This window comes from Ursus arctos, unplaced genomic scaffold, assembly GCF_023065955.2.
Source record: "Ursus arctos isolate Adak ecotype North America unplaced genomic scaffold, UrsArc2.0 scaffold_14, whole genome shotgun sequence".
NCBI lineage: Eukaryota > Metazoa > Chordata > Mammalia > Carnivora > Ursidae > Ursus > Ursus arctos.
The window spans coordinates 16,343,767-16,358,610 of NW_026622808.1; the positions used below are offsets into that span (position 1 = coordinate 16,343,767).

At 46.1% G+C, this 14,844-nt stretch overlaps 1 protein-coding gene across 1 annotated transcript in view; it reads left to right on the forward strand.

Annotated features, from left to right (window-relative positions):
• Positions 1–14,844, forward strand: part of LOC113242667 (long-chain-fatty-acid--CoA ligase ACSBG2-like) — a 58,957-nt gene that overhangs the window by 24,087 nt on the left and 20,026 nt on the right. The window contains exons 3-5 of the mRNA XM_057311249.1: positions 9,074–9,174; positions 11,667–11,831; positions 12,802–13,031. Coding sequence (XP_057167232.1) covers positions 9,074–9,174; positions 11,667–11,831; positions 12,802–13,031 — 496 coding nt within the window. The remainder of the gene's footprint in view (positions 1–9,073; positions 9,175–11,666; positions 11,832–12,801; positions 13,032–14,844) is intronic.

A 14,844-nucleotide genomic window follows, 5' to 3' on the forward strand; every position in this document is an offset into this window, starting at 1 on the left:
GTGTCCAGATGTCTCAGCAACCAGTGCCGTGCCATGATGGCCAGGACTCATGACAAGTGACAGTGGTATGGATGAGGGACATGTGGGGGTCTTTTGGGATTCAGTGTCTGGCTGTCATTCAGTGGTATATACATTTCAGTAGGACTTAGTCTTACCATAGGCACACATTTTGACTTGAGCTAAACCCTCAGTATCTTTTTCTGTTGCATTTTCTCACTGTTCGCTGCTGGTGTACAAACGAGCTATTGATTGCTCTTTGAATACTGATCTTTTGCCTAATCACCTTACGGAAAATTTTATTTATAATAGCTTTTCAGTTTATTGGATAGTCTAGGTAGTCAATCATATTATCTGCAAAATGACAATGTTGTCTGTTTCCAGTCTGTACTCCCTTATTTTTCTTATGTTATTGCATTGGCTAAGAACCTTCATCAATGCTGAATAGTAACAGTGACAGCTGACATCTTCGTCTTATTCCTGATTTCTTAGAAATTCTTCCAGTGCTTTTGTTGCTGTTATTAAGTAAAATATTTATTGAATATTTCTGCTAGATATATGTTATCAAGTTAAGGAAATTACCTCCTTTTCTTATTTGCTAAGGATTTTCATAAACAATGGATATTTCATCAAATTCTATCTCAAAGAGATCATATGTTTTTTCACCCTTTGTCCTTAAATGCAGCAACTAATGTTGATAAGATGTTTAGCGTTGAATAATTTTTGCAGTTATAATAAACCTTATATGGCCTTTTAAAATGGTGAAACGGGGCACCTAGATGACTCAGTCGGTTAGGTGTCTGATTTTTTATTTTGGCTCAGGTCATGACCTTGGGATTGTGGGATTGAGCTCCGTGTCAGGCTCCACACTCAGTGGGGAGTCTGCTTGAGATTCTGTCTCTCCCTCTCCCTGTGCCACCCCCTCTGTACTCTCTCTCTTTCTAAAGTAAACAAATCTTTAAAATAAAACTGTGAAACATATTGCATATAAGATAATACAAAAAACCATATTTGAATATTTAATGGATAACAATAAATGCTTATATACCTACTTCACTTTCTGGAATAAAATATTACTAGTAACTTGGAAGTCCTCTGCACGTCCTACCTTTTTCTTATGTTCCTCCCTCTCCTGAAAGCAGTAACCACCATCCTGAATTATGTGCAGAAACTTTCCCTGAGTTTTAGCACCCAAACAAATACTAATTAATGTTGCCTCTTTGTGAACTTTACATGAATGTAATCATACTGCAACCTGCTCCTTTATCAGCATCACTGCTGGGAAATACATCCAAATTTTTGTGTATGTTCCTGCATCTTTCTTCACAGTGTAGTATAACATAATGGACATGTTCATGCTTCTGTTGATGGACATTAGGGGTTTTCCAGTGTGGGGTTCTTATGGACACTGCTGCTGCAAACATTCTCATTCGTGTCTCCTGGGGCAGGTGTGCAAGGGTTTCTCTTGGGTATATATACCTGGGAGTGAAAATGCCAACTCAGGGATACGTACAGGGTCACTGTTATTGGTTAACACCAGAGCTTTGCCAATTGTATATGCCATCTTTAGCTCCCACCTGCAGTGGAGGAGAGCCCCCATTCTCTTTCCTCTCCAGCACTTGGATGCATTTTTTTATATCTACTGGGAATGAAATGATATCTCATTGTGGCTTTAATGTTCATTTCCCTAATTACCAAAAACCGTAGCATCTTGTCCTGTGTTTATAGCCCATTCGTGTTTCCTGTTCTGTGAACTGCTTGTTCACATCTTGGCCCATCTCCTGTTGGATTATTTACCTATGCCGTTTTAACGCACAGCAGCTCTTTACATATTCTGGGTATGAATTCTTTCTTGGCATATGAACAGAGCAAATATCTTATCCCAGTCAGTGACTTGGTCTTGACTTACTGTTTTCTGATGTCTCGATACACAGACATTCTTCATCTGGTAAAGATTCTTTAAACGCATGGCTGGATTTGACCTTAACTTTGTTGAAGAATCATACCATCTCCACTTACAGCTGCTTATAAATGAATGAATGCTCCCAAGACCAAGAAGAAAAAATTACGCTGTGACCACAGGCAAACTAACCTTGTTGTGTTCTAGTTTTGTTTGTAAAATGGGGAATAACAGTACCTACCTCCTAGGATTATTGCGAGGATTAAATGACTTAATGCCCATAAAACTTTTGGAACAGCGCTTGGTGCACAGGAAAGACCCATCTGTTATTTGCTTTGCTTGCTGTTGCTGTTTTGTATTAAACAGTTTTGGCCTTTTTTTTTTAAGGTCTTATTTATTTATTTGACAGAGAAAGAGAGAGTACACAGCAGGGGGAGCAGCAGGCAGAGGGAGAAGCAGACTCCCTGCTGAGCAGGGAGCCTGACATGGGGCTCGATCCCAGGACTCCAGGATCATGACCTGAGCCAAAGGCAGATGCTTACCCGACTGAGACACCCAGGTGCCCCTAAACAGCCTTGGTCTTAACAGGACTGCTGGTTTTACCAGGATCCTCTCAGTCCAAGATCATAAGGAAATGTCTCTGGGTAGAGCTCCCATATTACTTTTATGTGTACAAAACGCTCTAAGTGCTTGTCATCTGCACCTTGTAACTGCCCTGTCTAGTCCAGAGTTTCTCAGTGTTGGCACTATTGACATTTGGGATTGGATAATTCTTAGTTGTGAGGAGCTATCCTGGGTGTTGTCGGGCATTGACAGCATCTCTGGCCTCTACACACTAGATGCCAGTAGCGCGCCCCAACTTGTGACAACCAAAATGTCTCCAGACACTCCCAAGTGTCCCTGGGGACCGGAATGGCCCCTGGTTGAGAACCACAGGTCTACTGAATCAATATATTTAGATATATACTCATTCACCTAATATTGATTGAACCCCTTTCGTGTGCCAGGCACTGTGCTATGTGTTAGGGATATAATGATCAAGAAGATAGTCTCTCTCTCTCTCTCTCTCTCTCTCTCTCACACACACACACACACAGAGCTAGTTACAAAGCTAGATCATGCAATAAAGGGAAAGAGAGGGTAGAATAAGAGGGGGTTGGGTCTAGCTCAGCCCAGGATAACAGGGGATATTCCCATGAAGAACAGACATCATAAGCAGAGGCTTAGTTTGGGGAAGGATCGATAAATGGAAGATTAGGGAGAACAGTGTTTTGAGTATAAAGGACAGCATGTGCAAAGGCCCTGAGGTGAGAGGGAGCTTGGAGTGTGTGGGGATGGAAAGAAGTTCCAAGTAGCTGGAGCTAAGGAGGTGAGAGGTATGGCAGGAGGAGGGTTGTCTTTGTATTTCTTTCCATATGCCCCTTGCTCCCAGAGGCCAGCTGCATACTTCTGCACCTTCAACAGCCAAGCTAGTTCCCACCTCATGGCCTCTGCACCCACAGTCTGCTCTGTCTGGAACACACACCCCAGTAGAACTCCATATCCCTTCAGGTCTCACTCAACTCAGATGACACCTCCTCAGAAAGGCCTCCCTGACCACCTCAGCATTCTCTATTACAACACCCTGTTCTATTGTTTCCATTGCAATCATTACCAACATGAATTTTTTTTTAATGGAAGGGATACCTACATACCACAAGATTAACCACTTTAAGGTGCCCAATTCAGTGGCATTTGATACATTCACACTGATGGTGCAACCACCATCCCCACCTGTTCCAAAACATTCTCATCACCCCCCAAAGGAAACCATATGCCCATTAGCAGTCACTACCCATACCCCTGTCCCCAGCTCCAGGCACCCACTCATCTGCTTTCTGTCTCTACGGATCTGCCTGTTCTGGACATTTCCTATGAACAGAATCATACGCTATGTCCTTTGACATCTGGCTTCTCTCACTCAGCATGACATTTTTGAGGCTCATCCTGTTACTATCCGAATTGATCTCTGTTCATTTCCTGGCTGTTTTTTCCAACTAGAATGTCAGCGCAAGGAGGGATTTTTGTCCATCTTGTTGCCCAGTGCCTAGAACTCTGCCTGGCACACAGGAGGTGTTCAGGAGACACAAGGAGAGAACAGCAGGGTCCCGGATCGACCCCTGCCCTTCTCCCTCACTGAGCGTGTAAGAAAGATTCCTGATGGTGGTTAAGCTTGAAAGAAACCAGGGCAGGCCCCCGGTGGCCGTGGGCACTGGGGACTTTACGACCTATCATCTTCCCCTTCTCAAGGCTTTAGCGGTGGGTTCAGATTGCTCGCATTTTGCTTTATGACCGCCAAGGAGGCAACAACTCCTTAGACCAGAGACACAACAATGTTTTCCTAAGTCACAATCACGTATACAAACCTATTCACCTACACAAATGGCCCCCTCTTTGTAGGTCGTCCTGAATCTTGCTTTTCCAGTTTAAGATCCTGTTTCAAAGAACATTCAGATTCAGTAACCATGAACCAACCTCTCTGGAGTGTGTTTTCCATTGAGGTGAGATTCACATAACATAAAATTAGCCTTTTTACAGGGGACAGCTCAGTGGCATTTAGTGCATTCACAGTGCACTGTGCAAACTTCTGTTTAGGTCCAAGAATTGCTCATTGCCCCAAAAGGAAACTGTACATCAAGCCAGCACTCCCCGACCCCATCCCTTGGTGGGTTATTCTTTGGTGTCTCCAGTCTACTTTGGTTTGTCCGCATATGGGAGTTCTACTCCCAGTTGGAACTCTGGGCAGATCTGTCCTCAAGGTCCTTGATGGTGGCCCCAAAATGTTTGTCACAGTGCCCTATAGAAGGTAGATCTTTTATGACATTCTTATCCGTGCTTATGTTTTATCCCAAGTTTTACTTTTAAGCGGGATACACAATTTTGTTGTAGAGTACAACTTTTCTCTTAAACTTCCTCAAAGTTTTTATAACACTTATTTTTTTAAATAAAACATTAACTGGCTAGAGGAAATTTTTCTCCTTAGACTGATAGAATAAAAATACAGCTGACCTGAAAGAATGCTATCACCATGTAACATATTTGGAAAAATGATTAGGCTTTTATTTTTTTTAAGATTTTATTTATTTCTTTGAGAGAGAGCATGATCGGGTGGGGGGAGGGGCAGGGGAAGAGGCAGGCTCAGCAGGGAGCCTGATGCAGAACTCGATCCCAGAACCCTGGGATCATGACCTGAGCCAAAGGCAGATGCTTCACCGACTGAACCATCCAGGCGTCCCATGATCAGGCTTTTGAACAATTAATACAGAACTGGCATACTGTGGACAAGAACTAAGTCTCCACAGGAAATGGGAAGTGGTTGCTAACAGGCTATTGGCTCCTTACATTTTATCTTTAGTGATACTGGAAAACCCAATGAATTAACTACAGACATTTTTCAATCGTCCATTTTAAGATGTACAGCACACTTTATTCACACATTATAGAATTCATGTTTTTGGTGGAGAGTTCTAGAGTTTTGGTCCATGCTTGGAATCGTATAACCAGCAGCACAGTCACTCGTTCCACTCCCCCCCCAAATTTCTTCCTGTTCCCCCTTCATGGTCAACCCCACTCCTGGCAACCTCCAGTCTGTTCTCTGTCACTGCCTTTTTGCCTTTTCCAGAAAGTCCCATAAATGGAATCATAGAATGTGTGGCCTTTGAGACTTGCTCAAACTGTTGCATCCACAGTTCCATCCTCTGTGGTGTGGCGTTCCACGGTATGGATGTACCACGGAGACGGGAGGGGAGGGCTGGGGGGGGCAGGTGGCCGTGTAGGGCCTTGTGGGCACGGGCAGGACTTGGGCTTATACCCTGAGGGAGGTGGGAGCCCTGGAGGGCTGCAGGCAGAGAAGGGACAGGATCAGAACAACATTTCATTTTATTCTTATTTCTTTCCTGTTCTTATGATGGAATATTTCAAACACACACACAAATAGAGCTGGTAGTGTTATCACCCACCCCACCCCCTCCCAACGACAGCAACAACTGTACCCATTACTTTGCTCCAATAATTGCTGACGTGAAGCTGGCCTTGTTTCTCTCCGTGTGGCCATGCTCCTGCTGGACTGTTTTAAAGCAAACTCCAGACAGCGTGTTATTTCACCTGTGAATCCTTTAGCTACAGGGGTTCTTTAACTTAGTCTCAAAGCCATGATCACACTTTAAAAAGTGACCATCCTTTCTTCGTGTCACTTGACATCCAGTCAGTGTTCAAGTCCCCACTGATCAGAGATGCCTTGTTGGGTTCGGATCTGGCTGGAATCCACACATTGGTTGTGGCTGATGGGATCCCACCCTTGAGTGGGGTCCCTCTGGCTCGTGGGAGGAAGCCCAGGTTCCAGGTAGCTGCACCTGTCCAGGGGTGCAGTGGTTTGGGGACCTATTTTGAAGACTGAGCTGATGGAATTTGTAGATGGGCCAGATGTGGGGGAAAGAGGGAGAGGTAGGAGAGAGGGAGAAGGGGAGGGAAAGCAGAGGGTGTGTGGAGGGAGGGAGGAGACAGAAGGAAGCAAGAAAGGAAGAAGGGAAACAGATAAGGGAGAGAAGAGAGAGGAGAGAGAGACAAAGGGAGGGAGCGAGGGAGGGAAGCTGGTTAGGTGATGGATAGATAGATGGATGAGTGGATGGAAGGACTGATGAAGGGGAAGGATGGAAAGAAGGCAGGATGGGTGGGTGGAAGGGTGATGGAATGAAGGGAGGGAGGGAGCAATGGAGGTGAAATGGTAGATTGGGGGACACCACGGTTCTGAGCCAGATCCAGCTGCTCCAGGAGGACCTTGGACTTCCTGGTTCCTTCCTGTGTGGCACGCTTCATGGGTGTCTTTGCATGCGTGCTCCTAGCTTCATTCAGATCGGCTGTGTTTGGCTATTTGCTTTGCTCCACTCCGTGTGTATCAATGCCACAGAGACTCATCTAAGTTCATATTATAATGTGCCTTTCCAGCTGCTCATTTTCACAGAAATACACAGCCAGGGTCCACTAGCGTAGAACCGCGCACAGGTTACGGGGCTACGTTCGCCAGACTGTGTGTCGTCAGGTTCTTGTAGAACGTGAACTGCAGATCTAGAACTCAGGACTGCTTGATTCTTCTATCAAGTATGCTGTTTGTCATGAGCAAGATAAGACACTTTTCCTTCACGGAAACCACCGACGCGTTGTTTTCAAACAATGTCAGCCAGCAATTCTGGCCTCCAAGGGGACTGCTGGTGATGTCTGCAGACATCCTGGATTGCGAAAAAATCACATACTGGATTTGTGATTTTAGTTACATGCTTAGAATCTGATTAATGAAACACGTGGCCAATGTTCAAATGTTTCGGGAATATTGACTTGCTAAATTCCTAAGTTCACTAAATGGCATTTAAGATTTAGTATCTTTTGGGGCGCCTGGGTGGCACAGCGGTTAAGCGTCTGCCTTCGGCTCAGGGCGTGGTCCCGGAGTTCTGGGATCGAGCCCCACATCAGGCTCCTCCGCTATGAGCCTGCTTCTTCCTCTCCCACTCCCCCTGCTTGTGTTCCCTCTCTCACTGGCTGTCTCTATCTCTGTCCAATAAATAAATAAAATCTTAAAAAAAAAAAAGATTTAGTATCTTCTAAATATTCATGCAACCAGATTAGCTCACTAAGGCAAAAAACAAAATACTGCAGAATGGGTGACTTAGCAGAAATTTATTTTCTCTCAGTTCTGGAGGCTGGAAGTCCAAGATCAAGGTGTCAGTGGGGCTGGTTTCTGGGGACAGCCCTCTTCATAGGCTGCACGCAGCCGTGTCTTCATGAGGCCGAGCGAGAGCAAGAGCTGATTTCCTTTCCTCTTATAAAGACACTAATCTTATTGGATCAGGGCCCCACTATTATGACTTCCTCTAACCTGAAGTACCTCCCTAAAGTTTCCATCTCCAAATACAATCACACTGCGGGGTTAGGGCTTCAACATATGAACTTTCGTCTAGGAAAACAACTATGAATTTTCATTATGTAAATGTTTAAAAGAATGTTGCTCGAGGGGCGACTGGGTGGCACAGCGGTTAAGCGTCTGCCTTCGGCTCAGGGCATGATCCCGGCGTTATGGGATCGAGCCCCACATCAGGCTCCTCCACTATGAGCCTGCTTCTTCCTCTCCCACTCCCCCTGCTTGTGTTCCCTCTCTCGCTGGCTGTCTCTATCTCTGTCAAATAAATAAATAAAATCTTTAAAAAAAAAAAAAAGAATGTTGCTCGATTGGTTTAAGGATTAACACACTGCAAATCAGACAAGGTTAAGGAGTGGTGGTTGACCCCATCCTACACAAAAGGCTTCAAACAACACAGTCCAGTTAATGAGCATGCAAGGACCCCAGCAGCCAGAATCTTCAGTGTCCTCCAAGGACGGGTGAGCGACCGTGTGATCTGAAGTCTGACCACGGGCTGCTGTCTTCCAACAGGGCCGCATCAGTCTCCTAATGTGTGCGAGTGTCTGTCTCCTCACATCCTCACTGATATAAAGTATTTTTCAGCCTTCTTAAGCTTATTACTCAATCTGACAGGTGAAGTACATCATAATATTTTCTATTGCATTCTCTCATGACTGAGAAAGTCATTTTAAATTTGTTTTCCAGGAACTTCCTATTTATGTCCTTTGGGGTACTGGGACTTTTTCTTATTGATCCATTGGAGTTCTTCACATATGAAGGAAATCAGACCTTTATCTATTAGACATGTTACCCATATTGTTTCTGTTTGTTGTTGAGCTTTCGATGGCTTATGGTATTCTTTTGCCATGTGGGAAATTAAAAACTTCTTATGCAGCAAGATTTTCTGTTTTTCATTTATGCCCTTTGGGTTTTCATGTCATACTATCTTTAAGGCAACCAAACGGAACAGAACTCTCCCGTGGGTTTCTTTCTCTTGGGAGTTCAAAATGTTTTCTCACCCACAGGACCACATTTGGTCACTATATTCCAACCATTTAAGAGACTCTTCTGGAAACTCCTGGATTGGATGCAAACAGACCACTCTCCTCCCCTCCTAGGCCTGGGACAAGCATGACTAATTTATCCCAGGATTCTAGGCAGGCATGACCAGTGGATGGAAGCTGGCCTTAGACCTGCAGCCCCTTCGCCGGGCCCGCTAAGTTAGCTCCCTGCTTTGTACCTTGCAGTGCTGTGAAGCATGGTGTCTCTGGACCTGGAAAGGCTGAAAACCCCATGACTCGTAAAGAGGAGATTAAGGACCCTAAAGGAGACATGAGTAAAAACAAAGGTACGTTGTACTAGAGTGCTCATGGGAAAGAGAAAGGGGCACGGACTTAGCCAAACCTTTTCATAAAGGAGTCAGGACACACTTGTTCCTTGCCCGGCCCCTGGCTTCGGCTGAGGCGCCCGAAAAGGGGGTGGAGGGATGGGCGACTCCTACCGACACCCGATAGGGAGTGCAGGCAGCCCAGGCAAGCTGCTGTCCGAGCAGAACTGAACCAGTCCCGTGACAGTGGGTGAGGGGCTTGCTCTTCGGAAACCTCATTTGTATCATTTGTAGCACAGGACATTGATCCTAACACCTCCCTATTAGGACAGCCATGTGGTTAAAGCACCCAGGAACCATTATATATAGTGCAGATATAATTACATACGTGTGGGTGTATCTACAATGTGATAATACATGTAGTGCAGATATAATAATATATAGTGTAGACACAGATATAATAATACATACAGTGGGTATAACTGTGTGTGTGTATATATATAAAGTACAGATGCCACTGTATATATATATAGTACAGATACAGTAATATACATGGTCCCGATGTGATATAGGCCAGATGTAAGCATGTATATAGTGCAGATGTAACAATATAGCACAGACGTACTTATCTATATATACAATGCAGATGTAATTATATGTAGCACAGTTGCAACTGAAAATGGATATAATGTAGATATAATATTTCTATAGTACAGACATTAATGTATAGAATACAGATATATTGTAATTAAACGTTACTGTATATTAACATTTGTATTATCTATATATAACAAATACATAGTGCAGGTATGTGATAATGATTTTCATCCATATGTTGTAACCGCTTTGCCGCCGGGACAAAGCTCAGGGAACATCACGAGATAGAGCGTCTTCATTATGTCTCACAGCTGCCCTCTTCCAAGTGCATAAAACGTCGGCAAGAATGACAGCTTTTGTAATCATTCTCAAGCGACAATCATCTTCAGACTCTCATTTTGGTCACTTGTCAGATTCCAAGGGCTGCCGTAACAAAGTATCCCAGGCCAGGTGGTGGAAACAACAGAACCTCATTCTGTGAGGGTTCTGGAGGCTAGAAGACTGAGATCAAGGTGTCGGCGGCTCCTGGTGGCTCCTGGCAATCCTTGGTGATCCTTGGTTTACAAGGATCTTGGTTTACGGCAATCTCCGCCTCCCGCATTACATGGCCTTCTGTCTCTGGGAGTCTCTGTGTCCTCTCCTCTTCCTGTAAGGACACCAGTCATTGGGCTCAGGGCCAACCCTACAACCAGAATTCCATCTTGGGATCCTCCACTGATCCCACCTGCCAAGGCCCTATTTCCAAATAAGGTCGCATTCTGAGATTCGGTACATGAATTTTGGGGGAGCACCATTCAATCCAATACAGACAATAAGATACCCCTAACCAGGATCCAGGTGACAGCGCTCCACATTTTTGTCCCATTTAAAGCTTCTGCCTTTCCCCGGGCTTCGGCTGGCTGCCTGCAGCGGTGGCGGCGGGGAGGCCCGATGAGCTGCGCTTCTATCTCCTCCATGATGTTCTCCCCGCTGCCCACTGTAAGCTGGCACGCCTCCTGCTAATTCTCCTCGGGGGTGGGTCAGGGGAAACCGCTGATCAGCCTTGCCTTGATGTAGGCTGCCATGGGTTGAACTGTATCCCCCTGTTATGGTCTGAATACTTGCGTCCCTCCGAAACTCATCTGTTGAAACTAAACCCCAATGTGATGATATTGGAAGGTGGGGCCTTTGGGAAGGGATCAGGTCATGAGGGTGAAGCCCACATGAACTGGATCAGAGCCCTTATAAAAGAGGTCCGAGAGAGCTCCCTCACCCCTGCTGCCAGGTGAGGACACAGTGAGAAGCCGCTGTGAACCAGAAAACAGGCTCTCCCCAGACACTGAATCTGCCAGCGCCTTGATCTTTGACTTCCCGGCCCCACAACCATGAGAAATAAATGTCTGTTATTTGTAAGTGTCTTGCATTGTGCTGGAACAGGCACATGAACGAAGACACGCCCAACACGGAGCACCCCAGGATGTGACTTGCTGGGAAAGAGGGATCACTGCAGAAGTCATTAGGTTAAGATGAGGTCATTCGCATGGGTCCTAACCCGATACGACTGGTGTCTGTAAGAAAAGCGGCAAGTTGGACACAGACAGGCACACAGACGGGACACGGGGATACGCCACGCGAAGCTGAGGGCACAGACTGGGGTGATGCTTTTGTGAGCCAGGAACTCCAAAGACGGCCGGCAAATCGCCAGGAACTAGGAGGGAGGCATGGAACCGATTCTCCACCATGGCCTCCAAAGGAGCCGACTCTGCCCACACTTGATCTCATACTTATGGCCTCCAGAGCGGAGAGAATAGATTGCTGTTGTTTCGGCCTCTCAGTTTGGGGTACTTTCTCACAGCGGCCCTAGCGGAATGATACACGGTTCGTGCCTTTTTCTCAGCGCCCACTGGTGACCCCTCAGTGTCCGCCTCTGAACGCAGATCTCCAGGCTCTTCTTACTGGCTTCCAGCCAAAAGCCCTTAGGAGCCCCTCCATGAGGTCCATGTCCGTCAAGGAGAAAAAATCAGTGTCCCACAGCACGGGGACGGCCGGTGTTCCCCCAACCCCGCTGTCTACTTGGGCCTTTCCCAGCTACCACCTCTCCAGTGCGTAAGTTTCAGTCAAAGTCAAGAGTCACACACCCAGTTCTCCAAGAGGGCTTCCAGAATCTTCTCTCACTTGGGCCGTGGCTGGGGAGGGGGGTGATGAGCAACACACTGCACATCAGCTCTCTCCAGGCGAGACCCTCCTCTCTTTTTTCTAGGGCTCCACCATTTCCCAGCCTTAAAGGAGGTAAGGGATGGGGGGAAACAAACTGGTTTGGAGTCAGCCCCTTTGCCAGGTCCATATAAGTGGTGGTATCAGCGTGGTCCGGGTGATGCCGCTGTAACGTCCAACCCCACACCTCAACAGCTCAGCACGACACAAGCTTGTTTCTTGCTCGCATGATGTGTATCTGGCACGAGGGTGCCTCCCGGCCATGTGCTTGCACCATTTTTGTGAGGAGAATGGGGTACGCGAGTCAGACGCTGGCTTGGAAACCTTCCGCCTGGGAGAAACACAACAACCACTTCCCACGTTCCACTGGCCAAAGTCTAAGCAGTCGGCCGCATGTAAATTCTACCTTAAACTAAAAAACCTATAAATAATATGGAACTCCAGTGAATGACTCCCATGCTGAAGTGTTTAAGGGTGAAATGGATGGAGAGCTGCAGCTTACTTTGAAATAGACGGAGTGATGGATGGAGGTAGAGAGATGGCAGGACAGAGACGTGATAAAGCAAATGGGACAAATGCTAGCAGTTGTGGAAACCGCGTGCTGAGTACGAGGGTGTCGGGTACACAGTCCTGTCAAGTTTCTTATATGTGTGAAACTTTTCATAGTAAATTGCTGAGGGGGGGGTAAGGAAAAATAAGAAAGAAAAAGCATGAATGGGCTGGTGTGGGCCATGTGACTTCACCCGAGGAGTGGGATTAATTCAACACTCAGCTCTTCAATCCCAAAAAGGACACTCCTCCCCCAAAGTTATTAAATTAATGAAAACATTTGCCACCAACCCTGGTGGCTGTTTGCAGCTACTCCTGGGCTGTGGACCGTTCGTCGAGATGGAGAAGTCCTTCTGAGGCTATCAAGACATGGGCCAGGCCATGAGACCCCAATAACCATCCCTGAATTTTTTCGGGAGTCAGTCAACCGATTTGGGACATATCCAGCCCTCGCAACAAAGAACAGTGAGCAGTGGGATGTTCTGAATTTCAAACAGTACTATGAGGCTTGTCGGAAGGCTGCAAGAGCCTTGATCAAGGTAAATGAATTATTCATTCATTCATTCATTCATTCATTCATTCATTCATCAATCGTTCATTCGACATACACATATATTTGGTATAAAATGCACAAGGCCCCATAGGATATGAAGGTTAATTGGTGAGAATTTTCTCTTTAATCCTTGACCCCTCCCTTATGGAGGCAGCCACCATTGCCAGTTTTTTGTAAATCCTTTTAGGGAATAAATTATGTGTATATATTACAAAGTTTCTCTACATGCAAATTTTTACACACATGATAGCCTACTCCACCCATGATTCTGCACCTTGCTATTTGTTTTTAAGATTTTACCTATTTATTTGAGAAAGAGAGAGAGAGAACACAAGCAGGGTGAGGGAGCAGAGGGACAAGCAGACCCCCTGCTGCACACGGAGTTCAACTTGGGGCTTAATCCCAGGATCCCGAGATCATGACCCAGGCTGAAGTTAGATGCTTAACTCACTGAGCCACCCAGGCGCCCCACGTCTTGCTTTTTAAAGTCTCTCTGTATTAGTTAGCTACTGCTGCATAACGAATTACCCCAAATTTAGCTGCAGGGTCTCTCGCAAGGCTGTAGTCACGCTGTCCACCTGAAGGCTTGACTAGGGCCAGAGGGTCCACATGTAAGCTTACTTACATGGCTGGCTATTGGCAGGAGGCCTTGGTTCCTGGTTCCCTGGCCTTCTCTATTGGGTCGAGTGTCCTCAGACTATGGCAGCCAGCTTCCCCCAGAATAAGTGATCCAAGAGAGTGTGAACAGGATGGGAACCATATCTTCCCATAGCTTCCATAACCTAATCTCAGTGGTGACATTCTATCCCTTCTTCCAGATTCTACTGGTTACACAGACCAGCCCTGACACAATGTGGGAGGGGATTATACAGGAACACAAACCCCAGGAGGTGAGACTCATTGGGAGCCATCTTGGAGGCTGGCTGCCTCCAGCCTGAGATCCTCCCATGGTTGATTCACTCTGAGATCCTCCCATGGTTGATTCACTAAAAACAAATCCATACTCTTTTCAGCAACTACAAATATGCATGTAGCAATACTGGCATAACCAGCCCCCTAATGGTGGGTACTGACAGTGTTTCTAGGCTTTGCGACCATGTATGGAGCCACAGAGAACCTTCTTTGTACAATGAATTCTTACAGAGACGGTGCTTCTATATGCCCACTCACAGTGTGTGTGTGAGAGAAGCTGCTTACCTATTACTCTTGACAACATATTATAAAAAACGTTCATATTGGCTACTTTGATAGGCATGGTAGGCAGAATTCTACAATAACTCCCAAGGTTTCCAACCCCTGGTGTATTCACACTGTATAGACAGACTCCTCCCCTTGAGTATGGGCAGGACTTGGGACTATGATGGGATTTTACTCCTGTGGTGGCAAAGGTGAAGAGATTTTGCAGATGGAATTAAGCTCCCTGATCAGCTGACTCTGAGTTCATCAAAACAGCAAATGCTCTGGTGGGCCTGACCTAATCAGGGAAACCACTAAAAGAAAGATTCTTTTGCTGGCTTTGAGGAAGCACATTGCCATGCTGTGGACAGGGCTATGTGGCAGGGGACAACCGACCACCTCTAGGAGAGCAGTCCCCAGCTGACAGCTAGGAAGAAACCGGACCTCAGTCATTTAAGCACAAGGAAACGAATAACACAAACAGTCTGCAAGTGTGGAGAAAGGTCCTCAAGCTTCAGAGGAGACCACAGTCCCTGCAGATACCTTAACTGCAGCTTCAGGAGATCCTAAGCAGAGGACCCAGTGAAGCTGTCCCCAGACTCCTGACCTATGGAAGTGGCAAC